Here is a 27,310-nt window from a genome sequence, read left to right on the forward strand (position 1 = left end):
GTTAACTGTGGATTTCATTAGACTCCAATAATTGGATATCTAGACATATGGGGAGTCAATGGAAGGGAGAGAGAAAAAAAGTCCACCTGAAAATTATAAACTAAATAATTATTTGCCACCGCGGGGGCGCGAACCCACGCCTTCCGGATTCGTCCAACGTTCTAAATCTGGACTTCTGGGGCTCAAGCTGTGTCCACTCAAAGGTCAAACTCGTCGATCGACCGTAGACCGAACGTTCATCGACGAGGTGAAGAGGTGAATCTGTGTTGTCGAGACAGTGTACGGTTTCAGTGGACGTTGATCTACTAAGTTGACTATGTAGGGACACAACTCAAGTCTTTACTGGAGATCTCGGGCCCAACACTCTCCTCTGAGCTACTGGGTCCCCAGTCCAAATATGTCCTTATGAAGAATCTCGGGTTCAACGTCCTAACTGTGGAAAGAGAGACCCTGGTGCTCCAATTGGATATCTAGACATATGGGAAGTCAATGGAAAAGAGAGAGAAAAAAAGTCACCTGGATATTATAAACTAAATAATTATTTGCCACCACGGGGACGCGAGCCCACGCCTTCCGGATTCGTCCAACGTTCTAAATCTGGACTTCTGGGGCTCAAGCTGTGTCCACACAAAGGTCGAACTCGTCGATCGACCGTAGACCGACCGTTCATCGACGAGGTGAAGAGGTGAATCTGTGTTGTCGAGGCAGTGTACGATTTCAGTGGACGTCAATCTACTAGGTCGACTATGTAGAGACACAACTCAAGTCTTTACTGGAGATCTCGGGTCCAACACTCTACCTCTGAGCTACTGGGTCCCCAGTCCAAATATGTCCTTATGAAGAATCTCGGGTTCAACGTCCTAACTGTGGAAAGAGAGACCCTGGTCAGTGGATCTACTAGGTTGACTATGTAGGAACAGAGCTCAAGTCTTTACTGGGGTTCTCGGGTCCAACACTCTACCTCTGAGCTACTGGGTCCCTAGTCCAAATATGTCCTTATGAAGAATCTCGGGTTCAACGTCCTAACTGTGGAAAGAGAGACCCTGGTGGGGAATACCGGGTCCGACGTTCAACGTTCTAGCTGTGGGCCTGGGCAGACAGACCCTGGTCCTGCTCCCTTAGTAGGCGCAGGAAATATATTGAGAATCATTGTCCAGTGTTAAAATTTCAACCAACTTTTTTTTTTGAATCTTTGACGGAGGGACTCTATCCATCGTCTTGAAAACGAAGAGAGAAAGAGGCAAGTCCTTGTAGAGACAAGAGCAAGCCAAACCCGCGACCTAGTAGTCCCAGCACTGAAGGCAGACACGCTAACCTACAGGTTTACACTACAGGCTAACACTACAGGTTAACACTACAGGCTAACACTACAGGCTAACACTACAGGTTAACACTACAGGTTAACACTACAGGTTAACACTACAGGCTAACACTACAGGTTAACACTAGAGGTTAACACTACAGGTTAACACTACAGGCTAACACTACAGGTTAACACTACAGGCTAACACTACAGGTTAACACTACAGGTTAACACTACAGGCTAACACTACAGGCTAACACTACAGGTTAACACTACAGGCTAACACTACAGGCTAACACTACAGGTTAACACTACAGGCTAACACTACAGGCTAACACTACCAGAGAAATACTGGAAATCCAGTGGTATAACTGAACAACACTTGATAGTTGTGAGATATCAGCTGATCCTTACAATGAAAGAAAAACAGAAGAATTCCAAGGGTCCGATTTTCACCCCTAGCTATAATACGCAAACTTCCCTTTTAGGGACTTAAGAAAAACCCGAAGGGTTTAAAGGTGTGTCCACACTCCACACATAGTCCACCGTTGATCTTCCACACTGCCTTCTCAACATAGATTCACCTCGTCGATCGACGGCCGGTCGACTATGTTTGGACTCACCTTAATATATTTCTCCTTAGGCGCTCCCAACATAATCTCATAACATCTAATTTTTCCTATTAAATAAAGAAAATTTCGCATTTTCGCGCATGCTCAGGAGAACAAATTGTTCGAGTCGCTCCCTCAGATTTGCCATTAGGTCCATCTTAACAACCCTCAAGTTCAAGATTCCCTTATATCTCATAACAGCTAATTTTTCCTATTAAATAAAGAAAATTTCGCATTTTCGCGCATGCTCAGGAGAACAAATTGTTCGAGTCTCTCCCTCAGATTTGCCACAGAGAGAAATACTGGAAATCCAGTGGTATAACTGAACAACACTTGATAGTTGTGAGATATCAGCTGATCCTTACAATGAGAGAAAAACAGAAGAATTCCAAGGGTCCGATTTTCACCCCTAGCTATAATACGCAAACTTCCCTTTTAGGGGAGAGAAATACTGGAAATCCAGTGGTATAACTGAACAACACTTGATAGTTGTGAGATATCAGCTGATCCTTACAATGAGAGAAAAACAGAAGAATTCCAAGGGTCCGATTTTCACCCCTAGCTATAATACGCAAACTTCTTCTTTAGGGACTTTAGAAAAACCCGAAGGGCTTAAAGGTGTGTCCACACATAGTCCACCGTTGATCTTTCACACTGCCTTCTCAACATATCGACGGCCGGTCGATTATGTTTGGACTCACCTTAACCTTTTGCGGACAGATTCATGTGTCACATGAAATCATGGTTCCGCCATTATGGTAGGAGAAATATAACTTAAATCTGGCGATGTGTCCACACATAGTCCACCGTTGATCTTTCACACTGCTTTTTCAACATAGATTCACCTCGTCGATCGACGGCCGGTCGACTATGTTTGGACTCACCTTAATATATTTCTCCTTAGGCGCTCCCAACATAGTGTGTCCACACATAGTCCACCGTTGATCTTTCACACTGCCTTCTCAACATATCGACGGCGGTCGACTATGTTTGGACTCACCTTAATATATTTCTCCTTAGGCACTCCCAACATAATCGCGTTTATGCTTTCTCCTTGTTATACATTGTACAATAAAGGGGAAAAAGAGAGAAACAATTAAAAGAAGGTAAATTTTTCGTCCAAATACATGGGCCATACGGTTTGAACTTACATGGATCCGTGGTCATCTCGTACTCCAGATACGTGAAGTCCGTCTGATTATCGATACATTGTACAATAAAGGGGAAAAAGAGAGAAACAATAGATCAGTTGCGCTTACTTGGGTGACGTTTCAAAGTCATAGAGCAGAAAAAATGAGGGCCAATGGAATTTTTCTTTTTCTTCTACGACTTTTAGATCCCGAGATAAATCGATTAAAAAAATACCGGTAAATCGTGAACTTTGACGTCACGGCATACGCTCCCGTAGGCGATGAAAAGAAGGTAAATTTTTGGTCCAAATACATGGGCCATACGGTTTGAACTTACATGGATCCGTGGTCATCTCGTACTCCAGATACGTGAAGTCCGTCTGATTATCGAACATGTCATGTCCTTTCCCGTGCTCAAACACTGGCATAGGTTCCACTTTGAATGGCGGAGTCTCACCGTTGAAAAAGTCCTTCGGATCCAGACCCAAATATTCAGCGTAGTCTTGCACGTTGTACTCACCCCTAAAATAGAGGTTGAAAATGGTTGGGTGGAAAAACTCCTGTGGGAAAATCCTGATACTTTTTTCTATTAGGCCAACCACTCACTATCAGGTCCGCCTGTCAGGTACACGTAATAAGGTCCGCCTGTCAGGTATACCTGATGAGCACACACACTATCAGTTACGGCTGAAAAGGTTCGTCTGTTAGGTCTAACTAACTATGTTTTATAATGTGTTATGTACCTATGTTGTTCCGTTAGCACCGAGAGAGGTTTGATAGTGGGAACTGTGACAACGGAGGTCTTATTGTTCTTACCATTTTCAGTGCCTCTTTGCACGGCAGCGGTACTCACCCCTGTGGACACAAAATAGAGGTTAACAATGGGTGGGTGGAAAAACTCCTGTGGGAAAACCCTGATACTTTTTTCTATTAGGCCAACCACTCACTATCAGGTACGCCTGTCAGGTACACGTAATCAGGTCCGCCTGTCAGGTATACCTGATGAGCACACACACACTATCAGACAGACTTGACAGTTACGGCTGAAAAGGTTCGCCTGTTAGGTCTACCTGACAGTAAGTGACTTGCCTTAGGCGCTTTAACTAACTATGTTTTATAATGTTTTATGTACCTATGTTGTTCCGTTAGCACCGAGAGAGGGTTTTTTTTAAGAGGTTTGACAGAGGGAACTGTAACTGCTATGGTCTTATCGTCCCGAAATCGAAGAGAGAAGAAAGACAGGATAGGATCTGCCCTTAGATTAGACAAACTTGACCAATTCGTATACAATATAGAATTTCCAAAACAGACAGGGAGAAAAATGGAATGACTAATACCTAATGAAATTCCATAATAAATGACAATGCCAAAGAATATGTGAAAATAGACTTAGACAATCTCGCTCATGACTACTTTTAACCTTTTAAATCTGAGTTCATCTGATTCAATCACCAGTAATATTTTGACTGTGATTGGAGTGTGACCTGAAGAGATAGTGGAAATGAGGCAAATACCTAGGGCATCCATGGCATACCTTCCCGATTTTCTCCGATCCTGTCTTCCTTTTCTCTTCGATTTCGAGACGTAACCTTAGCAGTTACAGTTCCCTCTGTCAAACCTCTCAAAAAAAAAAAAAAAAAAATACCTTCCCGGATCATGAAGAACAACAGGAAGGAACCTGTCAAAATATTTGTAATTGAAATTCGAGTGAAATTTGTTTGCGGACTCTGAGAATCGAACTGAGGAACTTTTGCATGACAAGCAAGCGCGTTACCACCAGAGGTAGAACACACTACTATGATGTCACGTGAGCTCACGTGGCGTGATAAGCCCCTTAAGTTTTAATCCTCACCTTGCAAAGGAACCTGTCAAAATATTTGTAATTGAAATTCGAGTGAAATTTGTTTGCGGACTCTGAGAATCGAACTGCGGAACTTTTGCATGATAAGCAAGCGCGTTACCACAAGAGGTAGAATACACTACTAGGATGTCACATGAGCTCACGTCGCGTGATAAGCCCCTTAAGTTTTAATCCTCACCTTGCGTCCGTTTCAACTTCTTCGGTATCAGCAGTTTGAACCGCAGGTCGCCCACATATCCCGTACAGTTGACCAGAATGCGTCGATTATACGTGCGACGCGTCTTGTACACGCGACCCGTCGACGCCGTTGTTACGATCAGGTCGCGCAGCAGGTTGGCTTGTCGCGTCGCTGCTTCTTTGCGAAGAATGAATGACTCGATTTCTGAATCATTCATCTGTGAAAAATATCCATGAGTACCAATACCTATTATTCCCCCAACCGAGCAGTTGCATTTGGGTAAAATTTATTAATAAATGGTCGATTCCTATGTAAAAAGTTGTGAAAATCCAAATCTGAGGTCAAAACTTCGAAAAAATAAAAGTAAAAGTTCGAAAATTCAATTTTCATTTTTCGTTCTAATAAAAGAGTTCAGAGATGTGTGACGTCAGACTTCAGGAAATGCGCAGAAACGTATGCGCACAAACACAACATTCGTCGTCAAAGACGTCAGAGCTCAAGATTTACCGGTATTTTCTTTTAAAACGATTTATCTCGGGATCTAGAAGTCGTAGAAGAAAAAGAAGAATTCCGTTGTTCCTCATTTTTGACTGCTCTTTGACTATGAAACTTCACCCAAGTAAGTGGAACTGGTCTATTCGAAATAAGATAGTGAGTTTGCACATCAGCGCAGACTAGCGGAATCTCTTAAAAATAAATTTCTATAAAATTGGAAAGTGAGGTATACCTTGCTTAGATCGAGCATTTCATGGGATGGCACTCCCCCTGTGGTGTTTGTCTTCTCATCATCATCCTTGTAGAAACTCTCATCTCTCTGATCACTATCGAATGATTGAAACATGGCTGCTGGGTTTAGATTATGGTCCGCCATTTTGTTCATGGCCTTGAACGCGGAATCCGATTCTTCACTGTCCGCTTTAGATTCCCGGTTTTCTGGTGGCCAAAGAAGCCAGATTCAACTCAGTTGTCCTCACGAGGTTAAGATAACACCCTGAATTCCAAGAAAGATGATGAAAAGGCTTTCATCTCACTAGGAATTGAACCTGCAACCTCCGATGTAAAAGCTCACTACTTAATAAACACTAATCTGTAGAATTTCGCGTAGTGACCAAGGTTATTGCTTCATGGGGTGCTCCAATCTACAAATCCGAAGTCTAACCCGATAACCACTACAACACCAATTGTGTATCAATTGCATAGTTGAATATTAGAATTAGCATATACCCTGGCTATACTGCCAGAATGAGACTGGAAAGTCCCTTTAGGTCCGAAGTCTATACAAGGTCCTAGGTCTTTGGCACAGAATATTACAACACACTCACCGTCGTTTTTCTTTCTCTTCCTCTTTCTCCTCCGCCTCAGCCTTCTCCTCAAGCTTGGCGCTCATCTTCTCATCAATGATTCGACTAATCGTCTCATTGCGAATCGTCCTCCGCTCAAAGATGGCCAGAAGCTTCTTGTTCTTCGTGAAGTCAAAGTCGACTCGTCGCAATTCGTCGTAAAACTCGAACGTGTTCATGTGCGAGTCGCCCCGGGAGGACGAATCACCGGAGAAATAATCGGCCAGGATTTTCTCTCGTTTGTCTTTGTTGTCGGGTTCCGGCATGGGGTCGTTGTATGTGATCATGTTATCCATCATGCTTTCTGTGGGGAAGGGGGAAAAAAAACAATGACCCTCTTCAGAAGACATCCCTTGCTTGAAATATTTATTTGAACAGACAGCCTAGTTACCTTGGTTTTTAGAGCGTCTTGCATTTTTATATGGGTCTGCCTTGTAAGCGCTAGACCACGGGTTCGATTCCCACCCCGGGTGGATTTTATCCTGAACGGATACCTAATGTGGGGGGAAAAAACATAATGAGCCTCTTCAGAAGACATGCCTTGCTTGAAATATTTCTTTGAAAAACTGGGTACAGACAGCCTAGTTACCTTGGTTTTTTGAGCGTTCAATTCCCACCCGGGGTGGATTTACCCTGTACGGAAACCTAATGTTCGTCCTCGGAATGGCTGGCTTTCACCTGTCCTGTCTTCCTTCTCTCTTCACTTTCGGGCAGTTACAGTTCCCTTTTGTACAGTTACAGTTCCCCCTGTCAAACCTCTTAAAATTATACACTAGTTAGTGTATTTATCTGTAGTTAGATCGGGCATAACAGGCCTCTCATTACGTACCGTCACAAAAACCTCGGCCCCGCCGGGAATCGAACCCGGATCTCCTGCGTGCAAGCCTAGTGTGATACCCACTCGGTCAAGGAGGTTGCTGTTCCAAGTTATATTTACATATGTAGCTACAAGATGAGACGATTACGTAGCCAGATACATACGTATATGTTACCGGCAATCTATATAATACCTAGTCATTTCATGAAATGTCTACAGAGATTACCTTCTCGTCGAAATAGTCATCGTCTCGACCAATCACGAGATGGCCCTCGAAGGTGGTTACTATGGCAACGTGATCTAGACAGACGGCCACGACCATGAGTCGTAGGAACCAGAGGGTCATCTCATTGTGGGTAGGATAGGTCCGGATGGTTTTATCTCATTGTGGGTCGGGATGGGTCCGGATGGTTTTATTTCATTGTGGGTCAGATGGGTCAGGATGGTTTTATCTCATTGTGGGTCGGATGGGTCAGGATGGTTTTATCTCATTGTGGGTCGGGATGGGTCGGGATGGTTTTATTTCATTGTGGGTCAGATGGGTCAGGATGGTTTTATCTCATTGTGGGTCGGGATGGGTCCGGATGGTTTTATTTCATTGTGGGTCAGATGGGTCAGGATGGTTTTATCTAATTGTCAGGGGTCGGGATTCGGTTTATGCGCTAGCCCTCATCTTGTTGCCTGGAAGGAAATTAGACAAGAAATTAGCTAATTTAGAAGAGAACATGTCAAAATGGCGGAAAAAATAGTCGATAAACTGATGGAAAAATATAAATATGGCGAAGTTTATGGAGCTTTTTTCCGGCATGAGTGGTTGTCTGAGCGCTAGGCCGCGGGTGCGATTCCCGCCCGGGGCGGCATTTATCCTGATGGGATAATGTTCGTTCTCGGAACGGCTGGCTTTCTCCTATCCTGTCTTCCTTCTCTCTTCGATTTCGGGACGATGTGGGATTCGAACCCGGGACCTTCTGCATGGCAAGCAAGCGCGTTACCACTGGACCAACCGTGCCCCCTAAATAATGTATCATAGAAATGATGTGGCAACACACTATGGTCGATTAATATCAACTGAGGTTGGTTCAAAGAGGAAAAACAAATCGTTATTTTGCTTCCTGTTCATAGATAAACGGAAAAAAATCATTTTCAGCCAATAAACGACGTTTTCAAGATTAGTCTTATAATATTTAATGGCGCAATTCCACGGAGGCTACATGTAGCATGCTATAACGCCATCTCAAGGTCAACATGGGGCAACTTGCAGCATACTTCAAAGGGTTTGCATTGGATTGATATGATCTTGGACTCTTGGAGTTGGCTTGAAGCATACTTGTCTTCATATTGCCGCAGTGCCCGCAGTTTAAAACCACTCACTCACTCCGATGGCGTAGGGATATGTGAATTCCGTGCCGACCAGACTGCTTGCCTCCAAAGAACTCTATGTACAATATTTGGACCCTACTTCGACCATCAAACCAACTCTTGTCTCAATTCATCACTCGCCGTTTTCTTGCCACTACGCCATGGTATCTTGGTGACTGGTAGGTCTAGCTTTCTACTGCGGGTTGACATGCGTTCAATGTCTTCTATGAGCGCGTCCAGGCGTGACTTGGTTGTTTTCTTTTTCAACCTGAATAGAGCGAGATTCTTTATTTATCTTATGTTTTTAGTTATTCCCTCCCCAGCTCTCATACGTCTCGTGGCTTTTGGACGGCTAGGAATTTTAAATTAATACTTCCAAGTATGGAAAGTCCAATAGACGATCTTCTGGTGGCCAAAGAAGCCAGATTCAACTCAGTTGTCCTCACGAGGTTAAGATAACACCCTGAATTCCAAGAATGGTGATGAAAAGGCTTTCATCTCACTAGAAATTGAACCTGCAACCTCCGATGTAAAAGCCCACTTAATAAATACTAATCTGTAGAATTTCGCGTAGTGACCAAGGTTATTGCTTCATGGGGTACTCCAATCTACAAATCCAAGTCTAACCCGATAACCAAAACAACACCAATTGTGTATCAATTGCATGGTTGAATATTAGAATTAGAAACCGCATTTCTAAAAATTAGGACACCCTGTATTACTCACCTTGGGTGGCGGATCCGTTTCCATTTCCTTCCGCGTATCTTCCGAGTCCAGTTCGACACTGATATTATCCCGCTTTAACTCCTCCAGCAGTCGCCTCCTCTTCTCCCTCACCATCAGAATCCTCTCCTTCTGTAGTTTGGTCTGCACCTCCGCCACCTTGTCGTAAAAAAAAACATCAAATCTTCAAATTAAATTGATCCCAAGGGCAAGGCAATGCCTAGACCCTTGACAAATGTAGAGTACCTGTGAAGGCATGTGATGTGTTCCAATCCACTCATCTCAAATTCTTTGTGGTAAAGCAGAGAGCTTTTTCACAACTTTTGTGGATATCACAGCATTACAAAGTGCCTCCTTTGCAATCACAATTTCCATATTTCAATAGTCTTACACTGGTAATGACGCTACTGGTCGTTACTCGATCAAAGTAGCTACTCGATTGTCCTCACGAGGCTGAGAGCACCCCGAACTCCAAGCCGAAAAAACCTCGGCCCCGCCGGGAATCGAACGCGGGTCTCCTGCGTGCAAGCCTAGTGTGATACCCACTCGGTCAACGAGGTTGCTGTTCCAAGTTATATTTACATAGCTACAAGATGAGACGATTACGTAGCCAGATACATACGTATATGTTACCGGCAATCTATATAATACCTAGTGAACCTAGTCATTTCATGAAATGTCTACGGAGGTTACCTTCTCGTCGAAATAGTCATCGTCTCGACCAATCACGAGATGGCCTTCGAAGGTGGTTACTATGGCAACGTGATCTAGACAGACTTCTCTCTCTCTCTCTCGATGTTTGTGATATTCTTACTGCTTTTATAAAGTCGTTTGTTATTACTATACCTAAATTCTATTCCTAATATCTTACCAGTTTTATTTGTTTTGCCTTTAGCTTTCCTCTTCCTTCCAACTACTTTGTTCTTTGCCTCGTTGATTTGTTCCAACTCTTGTCTCAATTCATCACTCGCCGTTTTCTTGCCACTACGCCATGGTATCTTGGTGACTGGTAGGTCTAGCTTTCTACTGCGGGTTGACATGCGTTCAATGTCTTCTATGAGCGCGTCCAGGCGTGACTTGGTTGTTTTCTTTTTCAACCTGAATAGAGCGAGATTCTTTATTTATCTTATGTTTTTAGTTATTCCCTCCCCAGCTCTCATACGTCTCGTGGCTTTTGGACGGCTAGGAATTTTAAATTAATACTTCTAAGTATGTACCTACCTAAGAGGAAAGTCCAATGGACGATATCCAGGCGTGACTTGGTTGTTTTCTTTTTCAACCTGAATAGAGCGAGATTCTTTATTTATTTATCTTATGTTTTTAGTTATTCCCTCTCCAGCTCTCATACGTCTCGTGGCTTTTGAGCGGCTAGGAATTTTAAATTAATACTTCCAAGCATGTACCTACCTAAGAGGAAAGTCCAATGGACGATCTTCTGGTGGCCAAAGAAGCCAGGTTCAACTCAGTTGTCCTCACGAGGTTAAGATAACACCCTGAGTTCCAAGAATGATGATGAAAAGGCTTTCATCTCACTAGGAATTGAACCTGCAACCTCCGATGTAAAAGCCCACTTAATAAATACTAATCTGTAGAATTTCGCGTAGTGACCAAGGTTATTGCTTCATGGGTACTCCAATCTACAAATCCGAAGTCTAACCCAATAACCACTACAACACCAATTGTGTATCAATTGCATGGTTGAATATTAGAATTAGCATTCACTACTTAATAAACACTAATCTGTAGAATTTCGCGTAGTGACCAAGGTTATTGCTTCATGGGGTGCTCCAATCTACAAATCCGAAGTCTAACCCGATAACCACTACAACACCAATTGTGTATCAATTGCATAGTTGAATATTAGAATTAGCATATACCCTGGTTATACTGCCAGAATGAGACTGGAAAGTCCCTTTAGGTCCGAAGTCTATACAAGGTCCTAGGTTTGGCACAGAATATTACAACACACTCACCGTCGTTTTTCTTTCTCTTCCTCTTTCTCCTCCGCCTCAGCCTTCTCCTCAAGCTTGGCTTATATTGCCAGAATGAGACTGGAAAGTCCCTTTAGGTCCGAAGTCCATACAAGGTCCTAGGTCTTTGGCACAGAATATTACAACACACTCACCGTCGCTTTTCTTTCTCTTCCTCTTTCTCCTCCGCCTCAGCCTTCTCCTCAAGCTTGGCGTTCATCTTCTCATCAATGATTCGACTAATCGTCTCATTGCGAATCGTCCTCCGCTCAAAGATGAATGGTGATGAAAAGGCTTTCATCTCACTAGAAATTGAACCTGCAACCTCCGATGTAAAAGCCCACTTAATAAATACTAATCTGTAGAATTTCGCGTAGTGACCAAGGTTATTGCTTCATGGGGTACTCCAATCTACAAATCCAAGTCTAACCCGATAACCAAAACAACACCAATTGTGTATCAATTGCATGGTTGAATATTAGAATTAGCATATACCCTGGTTATACTGCCAGAATGAGACTGGAAAGTCCCTTTAGGTCCGAAGTCTATACAAGGTCCTAGGTCTTTGGCACAGAATATTAAAACACACTCACCGTCGTTTTTCTTTCTCTTCCTCTTTCTCCTCCACCTCAGCCTTCTCCTCAAGCTTGGCGTTCATCTTCTCATCAATGATTCGACTAATCGTCTCATTGCGAATCGTCCTCCGCTCAAAGATTCTCATCTCAAATTCTTTGTGGTAAAGCTGAGAGCTTTTTCACAACTTTTGTGGATATCACAGCATTACGAAGTGCCTCCTTTGCAATCACAGTTTCCATATTTCAATAATCTTACACTGGTAATGCCGCCACTGGCCGTTACTCGATCAAAGTAGCTACTCGATTGTCCTCACGAGGCTGAGTGCACCACGAACTCCAAGCCGAAAAAACCTCGGCCCTGCCGGGAATCGAACCCGGGTCTCCTGCGTGCAAGCCTAGTGTGATACCCACTCGGTCAAGGAGGTTGCTGTTCCAAGTTATATTTACATAGCTACAAGATGAGACGATTGCGTAGCTAGATACATACGTATATGTTACCGGCAATCTATACAATAATACCGAGTCATTTCATGAAATGTCTACGGAGATTACCTTCTCGTCGAAATAGTCATCGTCTCGACCAATCACGAGATGGCCTTCGAAGGTGGTTACTATGGCAACGTGATCTAAACAGACGGCCACGACCATGAGTCGTAGGAACCAGAGGGTCATCTCATTCTGGGTAGGATAGGTCCGGATGGTTTTATCTCATTGTGGGTAGGATAGGTCCGGATGGTTTTATCTCATTGTGGGTAGGATAGGTCCGGATGGTTTTATTTCATTGTGGGTCAGATGGGTCGGGATGGTTTTATTTCATTGTGGGTCAGATGGGTCGGGATGGTTTTATTTCATTGTGGGTCGAATGGGTCGGGATGGTTTTATCTAATTGTCAGGGGTCGGGATCAGGTTTATGCGCTAGCCCTCATCTTGTAGCCTGGAAGGAAATTAGACAAGAAATTAGCTAATTTAGAAGAGAACATGTCAAAATGGCGGAAAAAATAGTCGATAAACTGATGGAAACGGTAGGTATAGGTGTCTAAGCTACACTGAGGACAGAAATTGTGACAGGGTGCCACACGTTTAGGGTGGAAGAACTCTATTATTGCGTTACTTCCCCTGATTTACGCTGTTGGAATGCTATATTATAGTGTTGAGCTTCCCGAAATAGAGTCCAATATTAGAGTGCCGGAACCCTGTCACCCGATTAGGCTGCCGGAACCCTAGTTTTTTTCTTCGTGTACACCCACTTTGTTTACGTGGTAATCGTACACTTACATGTAGTCAATGTCTTCTTGCGCACGCTGTTGGGCCTTGGCTCTTATGCGGCGAATGTTATCCTCCACCCAAGGCAAAGGAGTGAACGTAGTCAATCCGTAGTATCTGTCGTAGAGACGCTGCTGCTTCTCCTTCTCCTTGTCCAGATTCTTGCGCGTCGGAACGTTCCTTACCTGAGGGAAAAAGTCAAATAGGTGACAGTTTAGTGGAAAATAAGTCAAGTTGGTAAGATTGCCCTATTTGGTAAAGATAAGGATTTTTTTGAAGAGGGTTGAACTTTGACTGGTGAGGTCTTTTCAGCCTGAAAGTGAAGAGAGCAGGAAGACGGGACAGGAGAAAGCCAGCCGTTCCGAGAATGATTTGTCCGTTCAGGATAAAGTTCGGCCCGGGCGGGAATCGATTCTATGGCCTATCAAAAACTAGGCTGGATTAGTCATGTTTGATTGACTCGTCCTACCATCATGAGGACTAGTGCTTATTCTTTAAAAGCAGAGAAAACCCTTTGGCCCTGAAAGTGATGAAAACAGGAAGACGGGATATAAGAAAGCCAGCCGTTCCGAGAATGATTTGTCCGTACAGGATAAAGTTCGCCCCGGGCGGGAATCGATTCCATGGCCTATCAAAAACTAGGCTGGATTAGTCATGTTTGATTGACTCGTCCTACCACCATGAGGACTAGTGCTTATTCTTTAAAAGCAGAGAAAACCCTTTGAAGAACTGAAAGCTACCTAGGGTTAGCTGTTCTCTTCCCTCTTTATAGCCCCACAGCTAGACACTAGTCTACTTTCTGTCCCCTAGCCAGGCGAAGTACTCACATGAAATTCCGTGGTAGGAGTGGTCCGCAGCAGTTTCCTCAGTACAATCGACCTGGTGAAGTTACTGGCATAGACCACCATACCCCAGTTTCTTAAGATTGCCCTATTTGGTAAAGATAAGGTTTTTTTTTAAGAGGATTGAACTTTGACTGGTGAGGTCTTTTCGTCCTGAAAGTGATGCAAACAGGAAGACGGGACAGGATAAAGTTCGCCCCGGGCGGGAATCGATTCCATGGCCTATCAAAAAAACTAACTAGGCTGGATTAGTCATGTTTGATTGCCTCGTCCTACCATCATGAGGACTAGTACTTATTCTTTAAAAGCAGAGAAAACCCTTTGAAGAACTGAAAGCTACCTAGGGTTAGCTGTTAGGGAAGAGCCCTCTTTATAGCCCCACAGCTAGACATTAGTCTACTTTCTGTCCCCTAGCCAGGCGAAGTACTCACGTGAAATTCCGTAGTAGGAGTGGTCCGCAGCAGTTTCCTCAGTACAATCGACCTGGTGAAGTTACTGGCATAGACCACCATACCCCAGTTTCTGTTGTCAATGAGATCGTTGTTCTCCAGAATCTCCAGCTTGGTTTTCACGTAATGCAGACGCGACCTCTTCTTTGACCCGGCGATTTTCTGAAAAACGGAGAGAAATAGGTTTTTTTTAAGAGGTTTGACAGAGGGAACTGTACTGCTATGGTCTTATCGTCCCGAAATCGAAGAGAGAAGGAAGACAGGATAGGAGAGAGCCAGCCGTTCCGAGAACGAACATTGTCCCATCAGGATAAAATCCGCCTCGGGCGGGAATCGAACCCGCGGCCTAGCGCTTACAAGGCAGACGCACTACCAACTAAGCTAACTAGGCTGGCAGGTTTTAAAGTTTAAACATATTGAGAATCATTGTCCAGTGTTAAAATTTCGACCAACTTTAAAAAAAAATCTTTGATGGAGGGACTCTAGAGGTCTTATTATCCATCGTCCCGAAAACGAAGAGAGAAAGAGACAAGTCCTTGTAGAGACAAGAGCAAGCCGAATCCGCGACCTAGTAGTCCCAGCACTGAAGGCAGACACGCTAACCTACAGGTTAACACTACAGGTTAACACTACAGGCTAACACTACAGGTTAACACTACAGGTTAACACTACAGGTTAACACTACAGGCTAACACTACAGGCTAACACTACAGGTTAACACTACAGGCTAACACTACAAGTTAACACTACAGGCTAACACTACAGGCTAACACTACAGGTTAACACTACACGCTAACACTACAGGTTAACACTACAGGTTAACACTACAGGCTAACACTACAGGCTAACACTACAGGTTAACACTACAGGCTAACACTACAGGCTAACACTACAGGTTAACACTACAGGCTAACACTACAGGCTAACACTACAGGCTAACACTACAGGTTAACACTACACGCTAACACTACAGGTTAACACTACAGGCTAACACTACAGGTTAACACTACAGGTTAACACTACAGGCTAACACTACAGGTTAACACTACAGGTTAACACTACAGGCTAACACTACAGGCTAACACTACAGGTTAACACTACAGGTTAACACTACAGGCTAACACTACAGGTTAACACTACAGGTTAACACTACAGGTTAACACTACAGGTTAACAATACAGGTTAACACTACAGGTTAACACTACAGGCTAACAGTACAGGTTAACACTACAGGCTAACACTACAGGTTAACACTACAGGCTAACAGTACAGGTTAACACTACAGGCTAACACTACAGGCTAACAGTACAGGTTAACACTACAGGTTAACACTACAGGCTAACACTACAGGCTAACACTACAGGTTAACACTACAGGTTAACACTACAGGCTAACACTACAGGTTAACACTACAGGCTAACACTACAGGCTAACACTACAGGTTAACACTACAGGCTAACACTACAGGCTAACACTACAGGTTAACACTACAGGTTAACACTACAGGCTAACACTACAGGTTAACACTAGGTTGGCTGGCTCCTACTTACCTTGGACTTCCTCTTCTTTCCCGTCCAAGTCGTACTGTCAACAGTAGTTTCCACAGTGGTCTCATTTCGACGACCTTCCTTTCCATTGTCGATGTCATCGTCTTCAAACACGATGTCGGAATTGAAGGACGGTTTGGCGTATTTGGTTTTGGCGTACTTGGTGCTGTTGTAGAGGTTGTTCAGGATGCGATCGATCAGGAGAGTGGTGCTTTTCTTGAAAACGGAGGAGAAGATATATAGAATTTTATGTTATTCAAGCCATGAAACTCAATTTCGTGTTTATATAGGCCGGAAGACGCTTCGAACTCTTGCCTCCCGGCCCGGCACGCTTGATTGATCGACGATTTCGCTTTGATTCAATAACTTTCGAACGGTTCGTCCAATTTGGATGATAATAATGATGAGTTTTTTTTTTAAGAGGTTTGATAGAGGGAACTGTAACTGCTATGGTCTTATCGTCCCGAAATCGAAGAGAGAAGGAAGACAGGATAGGAAAAAAAAAGAAACAGTTATGTAGTAAAGCAAGACGAGATGAGAAATTTTTCGTCTTTTCTCAACACGTCTCGAAATTTATGAGACTAGGCGAGAAATGGTCATTTCTCATTTCATCTCTCATGTGTCACCTCAGTCCTCATATTACCATCACCCCGCCTGAGTAAAACCGAGAAAAGACTATTCATACAATGCAATGGGTATATTCTGCAATGGGTATAGTAGAATGGGTATATTCTGCAATGGGTATAGTAGAATGGGTATATTCTGCAATGGGTATAGTAGAATGGGTATTTCTACTTGAAATCGTTTGCTCCTCATGCTTCTATTGGTTTTAAAGTTTAAACATATTGAGAATCATTGTCCAGTGTTAAAATTTCAACCAACTTTAAAAAAAAAAAAAGTTCTTTGATGGAGGGACTCTAGAGGTCTTAATAAGTCTTATTATCCATCGTCTTGAAAAGGAAGAGAGAAAGAGACAAGTCCTTGTAGAGACAAGAGCAAGCCGAACCCGCGACCTAGTAGTCCCAGCACTGAAGGCAGACACGCTAACCTACAGGCTAACACTACAGGTTAACACTACAGGCTAACACTACAGGTTAACACTACAGTTTAACACTACAGGTTAACACTACAGGCTAACACTACAGGTTAACACTACAGGCTAACACTACAGGTTAACACTACAGGCTAACACTACAGGTTGACACTACAGGCTAACACTACAGGTTAACACTAGGGCTGGCTCCTACTTACCTTGGACTTCCTCTTCTTTCCCGTCCAAATCGTCCTGTCAATAGTAGTTTCCACAGTGGTCTCATTTTGACGACCTTCCTTTCCATTGTCGATGTCATCGTCTTCAAACACGATGTCAGAATTGAAGGACGGTTTGGCGTATTTGGTTTTGGCGTACTTAGTGCTGTTGTAGAGGTTGTTCAGGATGCGATCGATCAGGAGAGTGGTGCTTTTCTTGAAAACGGAGGAGAAGATATATAGAATTTTACGTTATTTATACCATGAAACTCCATTTCGTGTTTATATAGGCTGGAAGACGCTTCGAACTCTTGCCTCCCGGCCCGGCACGCTTGATTGATCGACGATTTCGCTTTGATTCAATAACTTTCGAACGGTTCGAATAACAACTGCCACGTTGAGGTGTGTCCAAACATAATCTACCGGCCGTCGATCGACTGAAACCATACACTGCCTCGACAGCATACATAGATCCACTTCTTCATCTTGTCGATGGACGACGTCTAGTTCTTTCTGCTCCTCCGCTAGCGCGCTTGCACACTGGCGCTACCTAGCGGACGAAAATAGCAACTGCGTTAAGTCTGACGTCACACGAGAGAGGTTTGATAGTGGGAACTGTGACAACGGAGGTCTTATTGTTCTTACCATTTTCAGTGCCTCTTTGCACGGCAGGTATAGGTGTCTCAGATACACTGAGGAAAGAAATTGTGACAGGGTGCCACACGTTTAGGGTGGAAGAACTCTATTATTGGGTTACTTCCCCTGATTTAGGCTGTAGGTACCTACCTTGATGATGATGATGATGATGACCTACCTTGGTAAAATAGATGGTCTTCATAGTTCGTGGATACTTGGTACTTCCGGTGCTGTTTCGGATCCGTTTGGTGTGCTGGTCAAGTAGTTCCTACCTTGGTAAAATAGATGGTCTTCATAGTTCGTGGATACTTGGTACTTCCGGTGCTGTTTCGGATCCGTTTGGTGTGCTGGTCAAGTAGTTTGGCGTAGTTCGGCCACATCGAATAATACCAGTAGAGATTGTAGCGGGGGTATTGGGTGACGTAGACTCTGTCTGGGAACGGGAACACAAGAATTCATGATGTAACAACTGCTACGTTGAGGTGTGTCCAAACATAATCTACCGGCCGTCGATCTATCTTCTATCAACGTCGATGGACGTAGACTGAAACCATACACTGCCTCGACAGCATACATAGATCCACTTCTTCATCTTGTCGATGGACGACGTCGACCATGTGTGGATATGGACACAGCTTTAGACTCTTGTGATATGTGTCGTAGCTTGTCCATTTTGTAGTCCCTATGTTCCTCGTCAAACAGGTGTTAAGCGATAGGAGACAAAAGACTTCCGTTTTAGGTGCTGGATCAATACGAGAACAACAGTCTTGTCGATTGACGACGTCGACCATGTGTGGATATGGACACAGCTTTAGACTCTTGTGATATGTGTCGTAGCTTGTCCATTTTGTAGAACCTATGTTCCTCGTCAAACAGGTGTTAAGCGATAGGAGACAAAAGACTTCCGTTTTAGGTGCTGGATCAATATACGAGAACAACAGAAAGGAACCTGTCAAAATATTTGTAATTGAAATTCGAGTGAAATTTGTTTGCGGACTCTGAGAATCGAACTGCCATTGTACAATAAAGGGGAAAAAGAGAGAAACAATTAAAAGAAGGCAAATTTTTGGTCCAAATACATGGGCCATACGATTTGAACTTACATGGATCCGTGGTCATCTCGTACTCCAGATACGTGAAGTCCGTCTGATTATCGAACATGTCATGTCCTTTCCCGTGCTCAAACACTGGCATAGGTTCCACTTTGAATGGCGGAGTCTCACCGTTGAAAAAGTCCTTCGGATCCAGACCCAAATATTCAGCGTAGTCTTGCACGTTGTACTCACCCCTAAAATAGAGGTTGAAAATGGTTGGGTGGAAAAACTCCTGTGGGAAAATCCTGATACTTTTTTCTATTAGGCCAACCACTCACTATCAGGTCCGCCTGTCAGGTACACGTAATAAGGTCCGCCTGTCAGGTATACCTGATGAGCACACACACTATCAGTTACGGCTGAAAAGGTTCGTCTGTTAGGTCTAACTAACTATGTTTTATAATGTGTTATGTACCTATGTTGTTCCGTTAGCACCGAGAGAGGTTTGATAGTGGGAACTGTGACAACGGAGGTCTTATTGTTCTTACCATTTTCAGTGCCTCTTTGCACGGCAGGTATAGGTGTCTCAGATACACTGAGGAAAGAAATTGTGACAGGGTGCCACACGTTTAGGGTGGAAGAACTCTATTATTGGGTTACTTCCCCTGATTTAGGCTGTTGGAATGCTATATTATAGTGTCGAGCTTCCCGATATAGAGTTCAATATTAGAGTGCCGGAACCCTGTCACCCGATTAGGCTGCCGGAACCCTAGTTTTTTTCTTCGTGTACACCCACTTTGTTTACGTGGTAATCGTACACTTACATGTAGTCAATGTCTTCTTGCGCACGCTGTTGGGCCTTGGCTCTTATGCGGCGAATGTTATCCTCCACCCAAGGCAAAGGAGTGAACGTAGTCAATCCGTAGTATCTGTCGTAGAGACGCTGCTGCTTCTCCTTCTCCTTGTCCAGATTCTTGCGCGTCGGAACGTTCCTTACCTGAGGGAAAAAGTCAAATAGGTGACAGTTTAGTGGAAAATAAGTCAAGTTGGTAAGATTGCCCTATTTGGTAAAGATAAGGATTAACGTCAGATTTCAATGGGGTCAATGACCCTACGCACATTGGGATTGGGCGGACGCGGACGAAGTGTTTAAAGGGCGAGCCTGGTTAGGTTAGCACGCCTTGTTTGCTAGCACAACGTCAACGGTTTGATTTCCGTCCGAGGCGAACTTTGTGCTACAGAAATGTTTGCTCTCAGAACGGCTGGCTTCAGTACTGCCTGTCCTACATGAAAATAGAAGTTTTATGAAAAGAAGAAAGATGTTTGTGTAAATGGTTTCTTCAAATTAAATCCCTCCCAAGGGCAACGTAAACCCAAACCCTTGACAAATGGAGTGTGCCTGAAGGCATGTGACGTGTTCCAATCCACTCGACCCAAACGTCAGATTTCAATGGGGTCAATGACCTCAATGGGGTCTACGCACACTTTGAGATTGGGCGGACGCGGACAAAGTGTTTAAAGGGCCAGCCTAGTTAGGTTAGCACGCCTTGTTTGTTAGCGCAACGTCAACGGTTCGATTTCCGTCCGGGGCGAACTTTATGCTACAGAAATGTTTGCTCTCAGAACGGCTGGCTTTCTCCTATCCTGTCCTACTTCCCTCTTCGATTTCGGGACGATAAAGTTGTGTAAAAACATAGTCGACCTCGTCGTCCGATCAACGTTCGATCAACCATCATCGATCGACGAGGTTGACACAACTTTAGACCTCAGTAGTTGCTGTTCCCTGTGACAAAAACTTACTTACCTTTCTGAAGATTATTACTCATTTGTTTCTTTCTGGTCGTAAAATGGACATTTTCCACCTCAAGCTCAAAACCTTCGGTTATGTTCTCATTAGTGCCAATACACCGACAAGGCCCAGTCTTTTGACACTGATGAGTATCAATAATGTTACCTAGGTCTCTGTTATTCTGTCTGAAATTCTGAAAGAAATATTGGAAATTCTGCCTGAAAATTTATGAAAACTTCTAGAAAGATGTTTGTGTAAATGGTTTCTTCAAATTAAATCCCTCCCAAGGCCAAGGTAAACCTAAACCCTTGACAAATGGAGTGTGCCTGAAGGCATGTGATGTGTTTTAATCCACTCGACCCAAACGTCAGATTTCAATGGGGTCAATGACCCTACGCACACTTTGAGATTGGGCGGACGCGGACGAAGTGTTTAAAGGGCCAGCCTAGTTAGGTTAGCACGCCTTGTTTGTTAGCACAACATCAACGGTTTGATTTCCGTCCGGGGCGAACTTTATGGTACAGAAATGCTTGCTCTCAGAACGGCTGGCTTTCTCCTATCCTGTCCTACTTCCCTCTTCGATTTCGGGACGATAAAGCTGTGTAAATACATAGTCGACCTCGTCGTCCGATCAACCATCATTGATCGACGAGATTGACTATATGCGTGGACACAACTTTAGACCTCAGTAGTTGCAGTTCCCTGTGACAAAAACTTACTTACCTTTCTGAAGATTATTACTCATTTGTTTCTTTGTGGTCGTAAAATGGACATTTTCTACCTCAAGCTCAAAACCTTCGGTTATGTTCCCATTAGTGCCAATACACCGACAATGCCCAGTCTTTTGACACTGATGAGTATCAATAATGTTACCTAGGTCTCTGTTATTCTGTCTGAAATTCTGAAAGAAATCGATACCTCGACGTCCTCGGAATGGCTGGCTTTCTCCTGTCCTGTCTTCCTTCTCTCTTCACTTTCGGGCAGTTACAGTTCCCTCTGTCAAACCTCTTAAAATTATACACTAGTTAGTGTATTTATCTGTAGTTAGATCGGGCATAACAGGCCTCTCATTACGTACCGTCACTTCTGGGCAGTTTGAATCGGTCCAAATCGACCAGTGTCGTGTTAACACTGGCTCGCAGATACATCCGTTTCTGTTGTTTGATTTTAGCCGAGTTGTTCAGAAAGATTGCCCTTGTAATCATTGCCAAAGTTATAGCTTTTGTGTAGTCACCATAGTCTTACAATCTGCAAGGTTTAAAATAATTCTTTTATATTAAATTGCCGCCAAAGTTATAGCTTTTGTGTAGTCACCATGGTCTTACAATCTGCAAGGTTTAAAATAATTCTTTTATATTAAATTGCCTTTTCTTACGATGGGTTTAATTTTTAGGAGCACTACTTTGTAGGCAAGTTGGCATTGCTTTCCATTGTCTACACACATGCACCAAATTGCTTTGTTTTAATACTCTCCCTTAACTAACCTAACTGTTTCTTTAAAAGTTCAGCAAACATTATTGCATGTTTTATGAATTTTAACCAGTAGTTTGACTCTTTCTGGGTTATTGTCTTTAATATGTATGGTACTATTTCTGTTCAGAATCTTCTAAAGGTGTGTCCATCCACACATAGTCGACGGCTGTCAACTGTGTGGATTGATCGATGACCGGTCGACTATGTTTGGTATTGGTATAAGTATGGCTATCGGCTATAATAAATGCCCTGTCAATGCTACCTGGTGAGATCTTTTGTGACTCGACTATGTTTGGACGCACCTTTACTTGATGAAACTTCTCACTTACCTTTGCAATATCTCTGTTGTGTTCCATGATTCTATTGAGCACATTGGCATCATATTCCACTGATATGACCGATACGGATCCTGGTATATCATCATCACTTTCATTATATTGGGCTCTCAACTGTTTCTCATCAAGTAATCCAAGATTTCCTGCAGCGTTTTTTCTCGTGTATTTGAATCGCTTTCGGACTGCTATATTGTTGATCTTTTTCGTATACTTCTGGAGAATCTCTTCGTCGGTTAGAACGTGACGTTTGTTTCTTTTAAAGTTGTTGTTGTTTTTGTTCTTGTTGCTGCTGTTGTTGCTAGTGTTCTTGTTTTGGCTGTTATTGCTAGTGTTGTTGTTGTTGTTACAATTTTGAGCTTGTCTTTTCCGTCTTCTTCTGTCAGTAGTGTTGCTCCTTCCAGTATTGTACTCACGTTCCATTTTCTCGTTGTCAGCTTTCATTTCTTTTTTAGTTTCCTCAGAGAGTTCACTTTCATATAAGATTCTACTCACCATCACCTTGTTCGGGTCGTTTTCATCAAATTCCATGCCGAATTTTTTCAAATCGGCATCATCAATTTCGTAGTGTTTAATATTCGGGTCATTTTCAAAAGATATTGATTTATCGTCTGTATTGGTTTGATTTTCACTGTTTTTCTTGATTTTCTTACTGTTTTGAATGATATTTTGTAAAAAGTTAATAACCATCTTGCTTTTATTTTTATCTTCACCGTTGTTTTGATCATGTTCTTTCTCTCCATTTTTCTCCGTCTCATTGTTTGCAAATCCAAAATCTTTTAATCCATGATGAACGGATGATTTATTTCCATGGAAACCTGATTTCGTCTCCAGTGTCGTCATATTGTTTTTGTGATGTTTACTATTGTATTTGTCGTCAATTTTGTGTTTGTTGATATTTTCATTGTTTTTACTAATGTTTTCAACGTGTCTTTTCTGTCGTTTTCCTTCGACATTTTCGGCTCGCAGTTCCTTTTCCTCTAGTTCACCCGCCATCTCGCTTTTGTAGATTATTTTACTTTGCACTTGTGTTTGGTTTGTTTCGCCATCCATGTTGAATCCGAAATCTTTCAAATCATAGTCTTTCAGAGTGAAGAGTTCTCCGGTTATTGGAATCTCATCAGAACCTGGTATATGATCAGCTCGTGTTACTTCTGGTAGGGTGTATTTGTTGAGAATTTTTTGGAAATGCTCGTGGGCGTCGTCTACATTTGTGTTGACTTTGACTAGTTTGAATTTGGACTTGGCGGTTTTCTTTTTGACTGAACCTGGAAGAACAATGAATACTCGTATTATTCACTACGTTTACAAGTTTAAATAATACATTTATTTTAGAATTTTGTTTGTTTGTTTTTTTCCTTCCTTCTCTCCTTCTTCTTCTTTGATTCCTTACCTATCAAGGAAAAGAAAATAATATCGAACCAATTAGGTGATCTTATTCTTTGCATACTGGAAAAAGGAAATTTTTCCTTCTCTCTCTCGATGTTTGTGATATTCTTACTGCTTTTATAAAGTCATTTGGTATTACTATACCTAAATTCTATTCCTAATATCTTACCAGTTTTATTTGTTTTGCCTTTAGCTTTCCTCTTCCTTCCAACTACTTTGTTCTTTGCCTCGTTGATTTGTTCCAACTCTTGTCTCAATTCATCACTCGCCGTTTTCTTGCCACTACGCCATGGTATCTTGGTGACTGGTAGGTCTAGCTTTCTACTGCGGGTTGACATGCGTTCAATGTCTTCTATGAGCGCGTCCAGGCGTGACTTGGTTGTTTTCTTTTTCAACCTGAATAGAGCGAGATTCTTTATTTATCTTATGTTTTTAGTTATTCCCTCCCCAGCTCTCATACGTCTCGTGGCTTTTGGACGGCTAGGAATTTTAAATTAATACTTCCAAGTATGGAAAGTCCAATAGACGATCTTCTGGTGGCCAAAGAAGCCAGATTCAACTCAGTTGTCCTCACGAGGTTAAGATAACACCCTGAATTCCAAGAATGGTGATGAAAAGGCTTTCATCTCACTAGAAATTGAACCTGCAACCTCCGATGTAAAAGCCCACTTAATAAATACTAATCTGTAGAATTTCGCGTAGTGACCAAGGTTATTGCTTCATGGGGTACTCCAATCTACAAATCCAAGTCTAACCCGATAACCAAAACAACACCAATTGTGTATCAATTGCATGGTTGAATATTAGAATTAGCATATACCCTGGTTATACTGCCAGAATGAGACTGGAAAGTCCCTTTAGGTCCGAAGTCTATACAAGGTCCTAGGTCTTTGGCACAGAATATTAAAACACACTCACCGTCGTTTTTCTTTCTCTTCCTCTTTCTCCTCCACCTCAGCCTTCTCCTCAAGCTTGGCGTTCATCTTCTCATCAATGATTCGACTAATCGTCTCATTGCGAATCGTCCTCCGCTCAAAGATGGCCAGAAGCTTCTTGTTCTTCGTGAAGTCAAAGTCGACTCGTCGCAATTCGTCGTAAAACTCGAACGTGTTCATGTGCGAGTCGCCCCGGGAGGACGAATCACCGGAGAAATAATCGGCCAGGATTTTCTCTCGTTTGTCTTTGTTGTCGGGTTCCGGCATGGGGTCGTTGTATGTGACCATGTTATCCATCATGCTTTCTGTGAGGAAGAGGGGAAAAAAACATAATGAGCCTCTTCAGAAGACATCCCTTGCTTGAAATATTTCTTTGAAAAACTGGGTACAGACAGCCTAGTTACCTTGGTTTTTAGAGCGTCTTGCATTTTTATATATATTATTTTATTTTGGTATCACAACCTATTTTTATATGGGTCTGCCTTGTAAGCGCTAGACCACGGGTTCGATTCCCACCCCGGGTGGATTTTATCCTGAACGGATACCTAATGTTCGTCCTCGGAATGGCTGGCTTTCTCCTGTCCTGTCTTCCTTCTCTCTTCACTTTCGGGACGATAAGACCTTGGGCAGTTACAGTTACAGTTCCCTCTGTCAAACCTCTTAAAATCATACAGTAGTTAGTGTATTTATCTGTAGTTAGATCGGGCATAACAGGCCTCTCATTACGTACCGTCACTTCTGGGCAGTTTGAATCGGTCCAAGTCGACCAGTGTCGTGTTAACACTGGCTCGCAGATACATCCGCTTTTGTTGTTTGATTTTAGCCGAGTTGTTCAGAAAGATTTCCCTTGCGGTATCGTTCTTCTCTAGGGAGAAAAGTTTGACCAGATCCAAATTGACACGACCGTACTTTTCGATTGGGTCCTCAGTTGGCTGCTCAAAATCGTAGATGGATGGATCTTCGGGCTCGCTGTCCGATTTACTCGGTTTACCTTGGAATGAAAAAATAAATAAATGTAAATGTAAATGCAGTTTCTTTGTGTTATTATGTCACAACTTTGGTGCTCACTGCAGCATTGTAGGATTTTCCAAATATGTGTAATTTTGTTCAGGACAGCCACACCACTATCGCATTACGTCACGTGATGGTAGTGCGTTTTTAGCTCAATTACCTATCTAATTCAGCAGTTGTTTCATTGCCCTGCAATAAAAACGGAGGCTGTGAAAAACTTTTTTCCCATCTCAAGTAAATCTTACCTTACCTTGGTTCCTCACCTAGTCAGCGTACACTCAATAGGGGAAGATCCAATTGAAATTCCACAGGGCAAACTCACTCAGTAGAACACCAAATAGTATATTAGAAAGTTGACGAAGATGTACAAGCAAATGTAGAACGTAATTGTGATGAAGATCTTCGTGTTCAAGCTGACCCATCTTTTGTGCATGGTCTGAGAAAAATCTTAGAACGAAAAATAAAAGATTTTTGAAATAATATTGGTTGAAATTGGAAGAACTTTAGAACGAAAAAAGAAGCAATTGCCTATTGAAAGCGAAAAACTTCAAAAAGAAAAAGTAAATATTTTTTGAAAGCGAAACAACTTTAGAACGAAAAACAAAACAAATATTTTCACTTTCTATTTAAAAATGGTTTTAAAAATAAAACAATTGTTGACAGCGACACAACTTCAAAAGAAAAGGAAAATAGCTATTGAAACAAATTTAGAACGAATAATGTTCTTCAGTCCGTGACGTGTGACGTACTGATGACAAAACTGTCAGCTGAATTAGAAAAAGGCCATAAAGAAAAGGGTATGACAAAGTAATAAAACTACAAGGACTATTTATAAACAAAAGCTAAACTGATAATTGAACACGTGGTATGTATTGTGTAAACAGCTGAAAACTCAAAAGCCTACGTAGTATTCATGAAACTAGCCAAAGCCAGCCTAATCAAACTGATAATTTTCTAATTGAACACGTGGTATGTATTGTGTAAACAGCTGAAAACTCAAAAGCCTACGTAGTATTCATGAAACTAGCCAAAGCCAGCCTAATCAAGAATACCTTACAGAATAAGAAGAAGTTATGGTCCCTAAAAGTACAGAAGTACTTACAGGGATGATGAAGAATAATTATGATAAGTTAGCTTGGAAGGTGGCTAATAAGAAGAAGTTATGGTCCCTAAAAGTACAGAAGTACTTACAGGGATGATGAAGAATAATTATGATAAGTTAGCTTGGAAGGTAGCATATCTGCCGTGTAAACGCTCGAGCCTAGGTAGTAATTAAACTAGGCAAATCCAGCCTATAAGTAGTTAGCTTGGAAGGCGAAGCGTTTGCCTTGAAAGAGCTAGGCGATTCGATGTCCGCCCGGGGGGGGGACTGTGTCCTAAACAGTGAGGTTCGTTATTGGAACGGCTGGGTTTCTTCTAACCTGTCCTCCTTCGCTTTTGAAACGATCAAACATCAGTGATTACAGTTTCCTCTATCAAACCTTTTAAGACAACG

General features: G+C 42.6%; 1 protein-coding gene across 1 annotated transcript; it reads right to left on the reverse strand.

The window, feature by feature from the left end:
- Nucleotides 1–314: 314 nt before the first annotated feature.
- LOC103512763 (putative uncharacterized protein DDB_G0282133) lies at nt 315–25,800 on the reverse strand. Its single transcript, XM_026826151.1, has 11 exons — nt 25,535–25,800; nt 24,788–25,109; nt 24,039–24,265; nt 22,478–23,748; nt 21,399–21,576; nt 20,162–20,164; nt 5,811–6,016; nt 5,084–5,300; nt 4,465–4,528; nt 3,382–3,566; nt 315–433 (listed from the first exon to the last, which is right to left on the reverse strand). Exons 1-11 carry the CDS (start codon nt 25,602–25,604, stop codon nt 315–317), a joined length of 2,862 nt encoding a protein of 953 aa, XP_026681952.1. The 5' UTR covers nt 25,605–25,800.
- Between the last annotated feature and the right edge of the window lie 1,510 nt (nt 25,801–27,310).

Source organism: Diaphorina citri, unplaced genomic scaffold (genome assembly GCF_000475195.1).
Source record: "Diaphorina citri unplaced genomic scaffold, Diaci psyllid genome assembly version 1.1 scaffold881, whole genome shotgun sequence".
NCBI lineage: Eukaryota > Metazoa > Arthropoda > Insecta > Hemiptera > Psyllidae > Diaphorina > Diaphorina citri.

What these genes read in the sequence shown, in the direction of transcription:
- LOC103512763 (XM_026826151.1), bottom strand. Translation starts at nt 25,604, where the DNA reads ATGTATCTGCGAGCCAGTGTTAACACGACACTGGTCGACTTGGACCGA. An exon ending in CAAACTGCCCAGAAGTGACG is followed by an intron (nt 25,110 to 25,534) that starts GTACGTAATGAG and finishes TCTTCCTCACAG; the next exon opens with AAAGCATGATGGATAACATG. An exon ending in CGAGATGACCACGGATCCAT is followed by an intron (nt 434 to 3,381) that starts GTAAGTTCAAAC and finishes CTCTTTCCACAG; the next exon opens with TTAGGACGTTGAACCCGAGA.